Source organism: Littorina saxatilis, linkage group LG17 (genome assembly GCF_037325665.1).
Source record: "Littorina saxatilis isolate snail1 linkage group LG17, US_GU_Lsax_2.0, whole genome shotgun sequence".
Classification (NCBI taxonomy): Eukaryota; Metazoa; Mollusca; class Gastropoda; order Littorinimorpha; family Littorinidae; genus Littorina; species Littorina saxatilis.
Genome location: NC_090261.1, coordinates 50637710 through 50650147, shown reverse-complemented (window position 1 = coordinate 50650147; position 12438 = coordinate 50637710). Strand labels below are relative to the sequence as shown.

At 43.8% G+C, this 12438-nt stretch overlaps 1 protein-coding gene across 1 annotated transcript in view; it reads right to left on the bottom strand.

The window, feature by feature from the left end:
- Positions 1-12101, bottom strand: part of LOC138953784 (kunitz-type serine protease inhibitor 6-like) — a gene marked incomplete at its 3' end in the record, with an annotated part of 80456 nt that extends 68355 nt beyond the window's left edge. Inside the window, 1 exon segment of the mRNA XM_070325691.1 lies at positions 10625-12101. Coding sequence (XP_070181792.1) covers positions 10625-10681 — 57 coding nt within the window.
- Between the last annotated feature and the right edge of the window lie 337 nt (positions 12102-12438).

The following is a 12438-nucleotide window of genomic DNA, read 5'->3' as shown; positions in this document are numbered from 1 at the left end:
CTTGGTTTTGTCGTTGTCTCCGGTATCTCGATCATCACGACTTCGCAACTTTGGACTTCATTTAGAAACCTACGCTAAACAAGATGGCGCGAGCTTATTCAAAGTTATCTAGTTAGCGTAGGTGACCTAAGTGCTTTGGACTTCCTCTTCAGTAACAGCACACACCAACCACGCAAACCGAGACCTCTTTTCTTTCTCGTTCCTTCATGAATAATAATAAACAAAATAGAATCTGACTCCCAAAAGAGAGGCAAGATTTGAGAAGATACAATGCGGAAAATTACACAATTGTTAAAGTGGACATTCGTTTAAATGGACATTACCGACTCCTTAATATCTTCATGCAGTCTATGAAAGTAGGCTTATCTCATATTCGAAGACTTCTTCTCTTTTGGAACCTAGTTTCCTCAGAAGTCCTTGGACAGAAGGACCACCGTGTTTCCTTGTTTTCGAGCGTTTCTCTTGCAGAGTAGGCTAAATGAAGCAAGAACATGCCCATGCTCCGTCGTTTAGGACTTAAAATCCTCAAATTCTTGGAGGTCCTAAAAAAAGAGGTTCCCCCGTGGTTCCGTGTTTTCTTAACCCTGCCCTTGAAGAGTAACAAGAGCATGAACACGCCCTCGCAGTCTATCCTTTAGGGCTGGGTGGCCGAGTGGTAACGCACTTGCGGTGTCTGGGTGGCCGAGTGGTAACGCATTTGCGGTGTCTGGGTGGCCGAGTGGTAACGCACTTGCGGTGTCTGGGTGGCCGAGTGGTAACGCATTTGCGGTGTCTGGGTGGCCGAGTGGTAACGCACTTGCGCTCGGAAGCGAGAGGTTGCGAGTTCGACCCTGAGTCAGGGCGTTAGCAATTTTCTCCCCCCTTTCCTAACCTAGGTGGTGGGTTCAAGTGCTAGTCTTTCGGATGAGATGAAAAACCGAGGTCCCTTCGAGTACGCTACATTGGGGTGTTCACGTTAAAGGTCCCACGTTTGCCAAAAGGGTCTTTCCTGGAAAAATTGTATAGGCATAGATAAAAATGTCCACCAAAATACCCGAGTGACTTGGAATAATAGGCCGTGAAAAGTAGGATATGCGCCGAAATGGCTGCGATCTGCTGGCCGATGTGAATGCGTGATGTATTGTGTAAAAAAAATTCCATCTCACACGGCATAAATAAATCCCTGCGCCTTGAATATGTGCTCGATATAAATTGCATAAAAAAAGATTTAAACAAAATAAAAAATAAAAAATCCCTGCGCTTAGTACCCACGGAATACGCGCAATATAAGCCTCATATTGATTGATTGATTGAGGGTCTGTTCTCGGATTACTGGAGGTCCTAATACAGGCCATTGTTGTGTTGTGTTTTTATAACATTGCTCTTGTGGTGTAACCGAAGCTAAGCACCTTTTGCACTTCTGGTGTCTTATAGTGACACGTCATGCTTGAGCGAAGCCGATTTTGCACACTGCGGGTTTGCTTCACACTATTCCTGCAGGTTCTATCCTAATTGCTGGGTAAAACCTGGGCAGGTCTTTAATTCTGATCCCACGTGTTGGTGTCCCGGGGGGTTAACGGTCTCGTAGGTATATGCACCCTGACATGCACACATTTGACCAAGAAAGCTTTGCTGACAGAATTCCAAAGAACGACCCCGTGGGTGCTGGATTGTTCACGTTCCTTTGTTTCTGGAATGCCTGAGTGCTGTGGCCGTATTAAAAAGTGCTGTTCACATAGTAGACTTGGAAACAACTTGTGACCAACTTTCAAGCGATTTTAGTCGGTGGCAAGTCCAATCAAAATCGCTGCCCATGTGAAGAGCACAAACTCACAAACTGGTTTTAAGCGGCGATTCACGCCAGACTTAGCCTTTCGGAGCAGAAGTATCCTTAGCGGATTATGACTTTATTCAGTTATTCTGCAGAAAAGACAAATGCTGGAGAAAAACCGTTCTTTTCTGCAGCATTTCTGCATAATGTCATCTTTCGCCGAAGCAGCGTTTTTTTCTGCAGCAAAACATTTTACTGCAGTAAAATTTAAATCAAGAATGCTGCAGTAAAACGGTGCTGTTGCTTTACTGCAGAAAACCTGTTTACATTTTTTCTGCAGCATTTTGTACTGGCTCTTGGTGGATTATGACATTCAGTTATTCCGGAGAAAAACCGAAATGCTGGAGAAAAACTGTCTTTTCTGCAGCATTTCTGCATAATGTCATCTTTCGCCGAAGCAACTTTTTTTTACTGCAGTAAAACAGTTTTTCTGAAGCATAATGTTTACTTGGTTTTCTGCAGCATTATTGCGATTAACTTTTTCTTCAAAATAGTCTGTGACAGTTTTTCTGGAGAAAAACGAACGACCTTGTAAAGTAGCGTTTGTATTCGTCGCCCCCTGGGATAGTATAATAGTTTGTTCCGCAGTGTACCAATCAGAAGGCGTGTAGCATAAGGGCATTATATTCAACTTCACAATGGCGGCCGAACGTGAACACTTTCTGAAGCAATTCGAACACGAAGTGGACTACTGCGTTCGTCTGGGAAAATGTGACAATGTTGCTGACAGGTGCCATTGTTTAATTTGAAACTTTGAACTTCCGGCGGAAAGGAAGTCAGACAGACAAAATACATTCGTGTCACGCACAACTATTGGTAATTCTGGATGAGTCCATCTCTCGACAGAGGGGGGCTCGCGTGCTCCAACATTATAATGAGCCAGTACAAAATGCCGCAGAAAAAGTGTAAACAGGTTTTCTGCAGTAAAACAACAGCACCGTTTTACTGCAGCATTCTTGATTTCAATTTTACTGCAGTAAAATGTTGCTTCGGCGAAAGATGACATTATGCAGAAATGCTGCAGAAAAGACAGTTTTTCTGCAGAATAACTGAATAATGCCAAAATGCTGAAGAAAAAGTGTAAACAGTTTTTCTCCAGTAAAACAACATCACCGTTTTACTGCAGCATTTTTGATTTCAATTTTACTGCTGCAGAAAAAAACGTTGCTCTCGCGAAAGATGACATTATGCAGAAATGCTGCAGAAACAAACAGTTTTTCTCCAGCATTTCTGTTTTTCTGTAGAATAACTGAATAAAGTCATAATCCGCTAAGGATACAGAAGCCTCGAATAGATACCAGTAGGCAGTGAAAGTAGGTCACTGCTGAACACGTATGCGCAGTCGAATTCAAATCATTCACCTTTGTCTATGTTCCGTTTGAAATACCTGCAATACCTGCAGCATTGCGCACGGTTAAGATCCACATTCAATCGTTTAACAATGGAGGGGTACGTGCATCGGTAGCTTAGTATGCACAACACGATCTCTTGTTAGTTTGTTTTTTTACAGCCATAAAACAATTACATTGAGTTAAGTACGTCGGTAACAGAAAGTAAATCAATCACTGTGATCGGTAAGAGAAAACAACTATTCATTGCGATGTACACTGGGTGTATGTATAGACAACAAAGCACTTCCCCCAAGGTAGCATTGGAGTAGGCCCCCACCGAGCTATTGTAGAAGGGGATTACTTAAATCTGGGTTAAACATTACAACAAGTCCGTTTAACTTGGTGCTAAAGGGGTAATCCTGTAGTATGTCAAGCCTTTGTAAACAACGGCAACAATGATAGACTTTGAGTCACAATGATAGACTTTGGGTCTCAATGATAGACTTTGGGTCGCAATGATAGACTTTGGGTCACAATGATAGACTTTGGGTCGCAATGATAGACTTTGGGTCACAATGATAGACTTTGGGTCACAATGATAGACTTTGGGTCACAATGATAGACTTTGGGTCGCAATGATAGACTTTGGGTCGCAATGATAGACTTTGGGTCACAATGATAGACTTTGGGTCACAATGATAGACTTTGGGTCGGATTTCCTTTACGTTCTACGGGCCCCCACTACTTCAAATTTGACTACTGCATCGAAAACTGTGACCATGCACGAAACAGTATTGATTGTACTCTGGCCAAAACATGTCCCTAGTGTACTGCACATGGTTGAAATAAAGTCTTATGTCTTATCGTAGTGCTTAGGATCGTGAGTCCTTTATGAATTGTTTTGGTTTTTCCGCATTCGCATTAGGGATTAATTTCAAAAGTGTTAATCCAATTTGCACTATCTATATATACGCTCGCCCTAAGATTGCGCCAAACATTTTAATCAGAGTTTTTATCAACGCCAGACGGTTATTATCACAGCAGTATGTAGTGTGCGAAAAAAAAAGTAATAGAATTAAGATAGGAGAAAAAGATCACAGTTTTGTGTTCGGTGATTTTAGCCCAGTTAATTTTGAAATGTTCTTTAACTTGGAGAGCTAGCATGTAAAAGAATTCGAGAACTTGAAAGAGAAACTATAGAGAAACTCAGACTCACCGAGACAGACACAACCAGAGAGAGAGAGAGAGTGAGAGAGAGACTCGGAAACAGAGAGAGAGAGAGAGAGAGGGAGAGCGAGAGAGACAGACAGACAGACAGACAGACAGACACAGACAGACAGACAGACAGACAGACAGACAGACAGAGACAGACAGACAGACAGATGGACAAACACAGGAAAACAAAAACATCGTCGGCCGTCATTAGCCGCTTTGTTCCTCAGTGCCCCCCCCACACACACACACACTCCCGAAAAAAATCTGTATCTCAACGAAAGAAATTCAAACAGGAGAATAAGGTCGGTCCTATCTGTTGTATACTGTTCAGACACACCCTTTATACGCTTTGATTCAGCATCCTACAGAAGAAAAATGAAATTTGGCACGATCGTCACAAGTTATCTTTGTTTTTCTCTACGCGTCATATTTTGCAATAAACAGTCTATCTTTGTTTTCGTCCAAAGTCATATTTTCGCTATCGGGGGGCGAAAAATGCGAGGAAGAATGTTGGCATGGTGCCTGTACCGTCTTTCCGGAAATATTTGTCTCGTATTGGAAGAGGAATACAGTGGAACATCACCTCTCCCCTCTCCTCCCTCCCCCCCCCCCTCTCCTTCAACCGCCCCTCATTTGTGTAAGACCTCTTATACCTGAGAAAATTACAATCGAAATAAACGCACATAGGTTATGAACAGACAATGTATCAAAGAAAAGCGAGTTCTTACATTGGTGATACAAATAACAACACTTTATTGTCCATTAAATGAATACATTGAAATGGAAAATTGCCTTGACACGTCTAACCTGTCTGTCTACAAGAAGAGACATACATACATACATTCTATCTATCTATGTCTCTGCCACAAGACAGCATACAGGCAGGTGAAGAAGACGTGTCAGGGTCGCACAGGAGTTGCGTCCCCTCGCCAAAGGGTCAATTCATAATTTGGGGCCAGGTCTTCCAAGAGAGCTTCTAATGTGCTCGCATTCAGTTATTTGCTCCCGTATTGGATGAGAGCCACACTCAGAATGTCAGCACGGCAAGAAGGTGTCGACCACCGTGTTTGTTTGTTTGTTTGCTTAACGCCCAGCCGACCACGAAGGGCCATATCCGGCAGGGCGGTGCTGCTTTGACATATAACGTGCGCCACACACAAGACAGAAGTCGCAGCACAGGCTTCATGTCTCACCCAGTCACATTATTCTGACACCGGACCAACCAGTCCTAGCACTAACCCCATAATGCCAGACGCCAGGCGGAGCAGCCACTAGATTGCCAATTTTAAAGTCTTAGGTATGACCCGGCCGGGTTTCGAACCCACGACCTCCCGATCACGGGGCGGACGCCTTACCACTAGGCCAACCGTGCCGGTACCACCGTGTTAGAACACGTGTCATAGTACTCGAGTGTGTATCAACACTCTTCACTGACACGCACTATCAGGTGTCTGAGGGATACGTTTTAGGTTATCGTCGACACTCCAACCACTCTGACTACCTACTGATATACTGTACATGACTAGCTACTGATACATGTCATCCCGCTAAGACGAGATCGAAGTGGAGAGTTTCACGCCTACAGGAGAAAAATGACGATAGTGTCGTGTAAACGAAGGTTGATAAAGCAAGTCGGTTATTATACAGAGATTGCGCGGAGAACGAACCAACTACTCAGAGTGGAACCGCGACTAAGATCACGTAATTCTTCTTGTCTTAGACTGCCGATACAAATCCGTTCTAAACCCAACAGGGACAAACTGTTGTCACCAAACAGGATGTCATGCACATCGGTGGTCTGGAACAAGAAAGAGAACGTCATCGTTTTCTCGTTTCCGTACTGAGTATATTTGCTCGTTCTCCATGCAACCTCCATAATGGAACCGTCCTAATGAATGCGAGTGAAGACGTATATATAGTAGGCACGTAAGGTTCACAAGGAGGTTTGAGTGCTGGATTGAGGAAGTTTCTTGAAGGTTCGAAGAGGAGTAATTTGTCTCAAGTCTGGAGTTTAAGTGCAATAGGTTGAGAGTTCTTTGGTCAATCTCAGTACAAGGTAGTTACTGTTCTCTGACCAAATCACCAGTGGATTAAGGCAATCAATGAAATTCACATGTCAAGACGGTTGACTGTAGCGCGCGCGAAGAGCTTGGCTGAGTTTGGATCTTGAACCAAGGAAAGAGAACTAGATTTGTAAGGGTCATACATGGAGTAAAAGAGATAAAGACGGTGTTATTGATACAGGTAGAAAGTTCTGGCCAGTTCTGGGTTCGAATTCAGGTGCGACAAGTTGCTGTTTTCGTCACAACTTCAACTTAGCCCCTACAATACTCGCATTCTTTTTGGACAACTAACTCCACCACCAACGCTTGTGTCCGCTCTTGAGCTACCTTCTTCTTTCTGTCTTGTGTGGGCACGTGGACATATTTTGAGTCAGACACTGTTTATTTATGATGCAGAGTAACACCCTCGCCCCCTCCCCCACCCCAGAGACTCCCGCCACCATCCCCTAAACCCCCTTTCTACTGACACCTGCCAGCTATTGCAAAATCCGCCGATTCCAAATTAGCGCACAGCTTTAAAGTTGAGGTGCACTTTTACGAACAAAATGAACCATCTGATACCACGTATATGCAACCTCGAACCTCGAACCCCCCCCCCCCCCCCAACAAAAATGCAGACTAAAAGTACACACGTACACACATATATACCACTGAGCTGTTTAACGGAGCATTACGCTGAGCCGAGCAGAAACGTTCGTCGAAGATCATAAATCAAACGTAGCCAAAACTGCCGTCACTGTGGACTGGAAGTTTGTAAATCATGTGAAGGCAACATATTTGTAGGTGTCATAGATCAAGCGAAGCTAAAACAATCGCGAGAGTTATGAATCGGCTGAACCCAAAAACGCAACTTAACGTGAATGAAGTCATGTACGTCTTACCGTGTTGATTGCTAAAACAAAAAACCGCACGACGTAGTACATGTTCTGGAACTTATAATTATGTGAAAACCGGAAACAGCTGACTGCTATTGCGCTTGCAGAAGGTGACGGGGGAGCAGAGATGAAAAATGCATTTACCTCGATAGTAGATAGATTAAAAGGAATGTGCTGTTTTCACTGAGTGGGGGAATAGAAGGGAAACTTGGGGCGACTGAGGCCCCGCAACCGTCCCATTTCAGCACAGAGATACATAACTCAGTGCATTGCAGCCGAGTGGGAAAGTCAAAGCAGGCTCAGTGTTGAATCCCTTTGCTGCGCAACAAGATCAAACACTTAATCAGAGAATGAACAAATGAAAAGTCGGGTGTCTCTGGCTAGGCCCATGCTCACTTGTCTTTAGAATTCAAACCACAACAACCACGACAACAACGAAACATACACATAAGAAAGAAACAAGAACATGGGCCGAGCCAAAAGAGGAAGGAAAAAAGTTCAAGAGACATTTAACAAGAAAGCTTGACATCATGCAGCTGCAAATTCAGCATGCAAAACATGACCGCGCAGAAGAGTTTGCACAACTAACATTTAGACAGCAGGCAAGATGAAAAGGCAACAACGGACTTTTTTTTTTTTACATGACCCACTTAAACCACAACAACGTAACAAAGACAGTATACATAAGACATAGGACATATATTAATATTGTTTATGGACCATTCAATACACAGTATGGATGAAAATAAGTGACTTGACTGCTCTTAAAACATATATATTAACAACTAATTAACACGTAACACATTAAAACAAAAAAGGTGGTACCCGCGACGAGAAGCCCCTCCGAAGAGAGCCCCCCCCCCCCCTCTGCTTCCCTAATAAAGGACACCTTCTGTGGTACCTATGACTATCTTGACCAAAATATACTAGCAATGACTGGCCACCTGCGATATCGGGAGACTTTCGACTGGTCTCAGCTCAGATTAAAGGCCGGTTCTTGTCTTTTCATTGCGTGTACCACTGCGGAAAATCTTAAAGTAAGCTTACTTTTTCTAGTGACGGATGCCTACCATGTACAGTGTTGGTACATTGCCGAATCATCATTACTCGATTTGAATTCTTCAGTATGCGTGGCCGCGGCACTGCGGCAACAAGATTGCAATGCGCAGTAGTGCATTGAATTGTTTTGCATTGCCATGTGAGGTGTCAAATGGGGTGGAGGGGGAGGGGGGGGGTTAAACCCAAGGACAAGAAAGAGCAAAAAGAAGGGAAAAAAGAGGGCAGCCGTGAAGACAAAACCAAGCTAAAACAACAGGTTCAAAACCCTCATACACTTAAGTCAGCTATTCGGCCAACTGTTCCGTATCAGCCCTGAAAACAGTGGCCCACAAAGCAACAATCAGCGCTTACATTGTATTGTGGTATTTATGTAGTGTTTACTATGGAACGCTGGTGTGTTTGTACATACCTACGTGTGGGGTCGCTGATTAACCCAAGCTGCCAACTCCGCACTTTGTCTCTAGTCAACTGACGTTGTTGTTTGAATGACGGCATATATAGCAAGTCAAAGCGCTGTAGTCCGCCACAGAGCCAACGGCAACCCTAAATCGGCTTGCTTGCTCCACTTGAAAACTTTCACGCGTATTATCAAACACTTCAATATATTATAGCCTATACCTTCCGTTGTGTCTGAACGATTATGTCGATCAACACTGATCTGCCTAGGCTTTCATTTACAAAAAAAGTCATCCTTGACTGCGACACATGCGTACCAAAAAGCAACTTTTGACAAGTACGGGTTGGGACACGTGCTATTCGAACTAGAGACACTAACGGGTTGGGACCGAACATGTATGCTTTGTATAAGTAGAACAATTAACGCCGTTTAGACCACGTTCTTTGGAACAAAAAACAAAAAAAAAGAACGGTTTGGGGCACGTGCATACACTTTGTATAACTAGACAATAACCGTTTGGGACACGTGTTTTGTACAACTAGACAATAACGGTTTGGGACACGTGTTTTGTATAACTAGACAATAACGGTTTGGGACACGTGTTTTGTATAACTAGACAATAACCGTTTGGGACACGTGTTTTGTACAACTAGACAATAACGGTTTGGGACACGTGTTTTGTATAACTAGACAATAACGGTTTTGGGCACATGCTTTGTATAACTAGAGAATTTAACGCCGTTTGGGACACGTTCTTTGGAACTAAAGTAATAACGGTTTGGGGCACGTGCTTGCACTTTGTATAACTAGACAATAACGGTTTAGGACACGTGTTTTGTAAATAGACAAAATAACGGTTTAAAATATAACCCGTGACTGGACCTGTAATCTCCAAACCTGCATGGAGTTTGTTCTTGGTCCCACTTACAGAAGAATAAGCACCTATAAATTCAAATGCCTGAAAATCAAAAGAGTTTTAACATTTGCTGAATGATCATGTGACTTGTTCCGAAATGTTGTATTGTCGTAATACTATATAGTGCACCGTCGTAATATTGCACTGGTGTTTTGGCCCCATGCGGGCAATATCCCTTTTATGCTTATAAAGAGTCAGTGAAGGAGTATAGAAAGGAGAATGCACCGCAGAGACAAACGGTGCTCAGGCTCTCAAAGAAATCTAACGGAGTTTTCGGTGAAGCCAAATTTATTGCCAACACACGATCTTCATACGTTCCCATCATCGTCAGTTGTCGCTGCATAATTCTGTCTGTGTGTGTCGTTAACGGTAGTCGGGTAAGTAGGGAAGAAACCATCTTCTGCTCTCTCTCTCTCTCTCTCTCTCTCTCTCTCTCTCTCTCTCTCTCTCTCTCTCTCTCTCTCTCTCTCTCTCTCTCTCTCTCTCTCTCTCTATTTCTCTCTCGCACTCTCTTCGCTTTGAATCTCTATACGTTGCATCCGTACAACATTGGTTTTCTTGCCGACTGAGACTGATTAGTCAGACAAAGTTGTTTTCAAAACAGAATACACAAAAGTCGCGGTTAAAAAAGCAAAGGTTCCTGGAGGCAGTCCGGCTCTGGGTGTGCTAGTACCCACTTACATCAATATAGTGCACCCATAGACCTCTTGCGCACGATAAAAGATACTTGGCATAACGTGAATTACACGAACGTTACTGAGTTGACGTCAAATCAGCAGTAATGACGAAAAGCGATTTTAACAAACGGGCACACAAATACTGACATGTCAGTTGACCGAAATAAGATTGAAATATCAAATATCAGTTGAATAAGACAGAAAGTTAAAGATTTAACAGTCTCAAATATCATTGGACTACTTAGAAAGAAAAATAACAACAAGTAAAAACGTCCACTTACCAGCAAGACAAGCAGGGCCGAGTATAGCACGTGCAACGGAGTCCACACGCACGTCATGATGAGAGTCTATAGTCCCACACACTGACGACAAGCAGTGCTTATTGTATTTAGCTTGTACACTGTTTGTATACAACAACAATCCGAGCACTGTAGCTTTCACGCTCAAGGCCAAATCTCGTACACACCTTTCTGGCACTGGTTGTGTTTGGTGTTCTCTATGCGCACGCTTTGGCACCGTTGTGTTATTTGTAGCTCAGTCTCTGGGTACACTTTGGCACCGTATTTATTTGTACTGCTTTTCGTACACTTTGGCACCGTATTTGTTTGTACTGCTTTTTGTAAACTTAGGCACTGTTGTTTTGTGTATATAGCTTTTTAGTTACACACTTTGGCACCGTTACTTTTTGTAGCGCTCAATTCGCACTTCACAAATCTTTCCAAAAATCCACTCACAGCAACGGCTAATCTGTTTTGCTTTGCAGAGTTGCAGATCATCTATTTTCGTCCAAAAAGCTTCTTTTTTCTCCCTCTCAATCTCACAGTCTCTTACTTTTCTCTTCACTGAGTCAGTGCAGAATCCTGAGTCTTTGCACAACAGTGTTGACAACAGAAGCGCAGAAAGATCAATGCATGAGCTTCTTTTTCTCTCAGTCAGTTCAGAGTCTGCGAGATTCTCACGCTGTGGTTACGTGTGTGTGTGAGTAAACGGCGGCACAGGTTACCCCCGCAGAGCGTCAGTCATAGCTCACACCTCTGACAGCTTTTATGAAGTGGGCGAAATTACCTGCATCGTGCCTGGAATACGGAAATAGTCCTTGAGCACCTTCTTTAAGTCTCTCTCTCTCTCTCTCTCTCTCTCTCTCTCTCTCTCTCTCTCTCTCTCTCTCTCTTTCTCTCTTTATTTACTTGTTTTCCTTGTCCTTGGAAGAAATGTAACGATCCACGTTCCTCGCAAACTGTCTTTTTCGATAAACACAAATAATGAATAAGTATGTCCGTGTCCCTGTTGATTTGTGACAGAAACAGACCTTCGGTTTAAAGGCGGATGTCCGGCAAAAGGATGACAACTCAGGAGGACAGCGGTTACACAAGGTGACCACAGCTGACCGTCACAACTGCTGTAGAAACTAAGTCCGTTTGGTCACTGGAAAAGTCACCGATACGCAGGCAAACGTAAACGCTGCTTTCAGTAACTGTCCGTCGTATCCCCACAAACTGCAGTGACACAGAGTTCCGGATTACTTGGTCGTCATTCAAGGGAAAGAAATGAATCAAAAGGCTAAATTTCTCACAGTGAATCACAAACATAAAACCCACTGACCAAAAATGAAACCGTTGGTTCTCTCAGCATGAATCAGTAAGCAAGTGAAATATCTCTGCAACAACGTTCTTCCTCCGTTCTTCTTGGAATCTTCGGTTCAGACTGAAACACACACGCACCATGCGGAAAATTTATAGGTTTTGCCCATTGCGTGTTTATTTTCCGACCTAGGCCACAATACTGAGAGCCCAGGCCAGGGCTGGCACGCTGAGTGAAAGGCTGGGAGAAGGAGGGGGGAAAGGGAGAGGGGAGAGGGGGACAAGAGGGAGGGAAGGGAGGACACAGGAATGCGAGATATGAAACAACTCCACACACACTCACGCGACCTTGTTTACGCGCTGTGGGCCACTGCGGCCCATTCACTTCTCCCCTCCTGTCCTTTTTTGGCGCAGGGATCGTGACGTCACGGAATCCCTGCGCCGTGATTGGCTGCAAGGTCACGGTTCCCACGGTAGGTGGGGTCATATCGCCAGTGCTGCGCTGTGATTGGAGG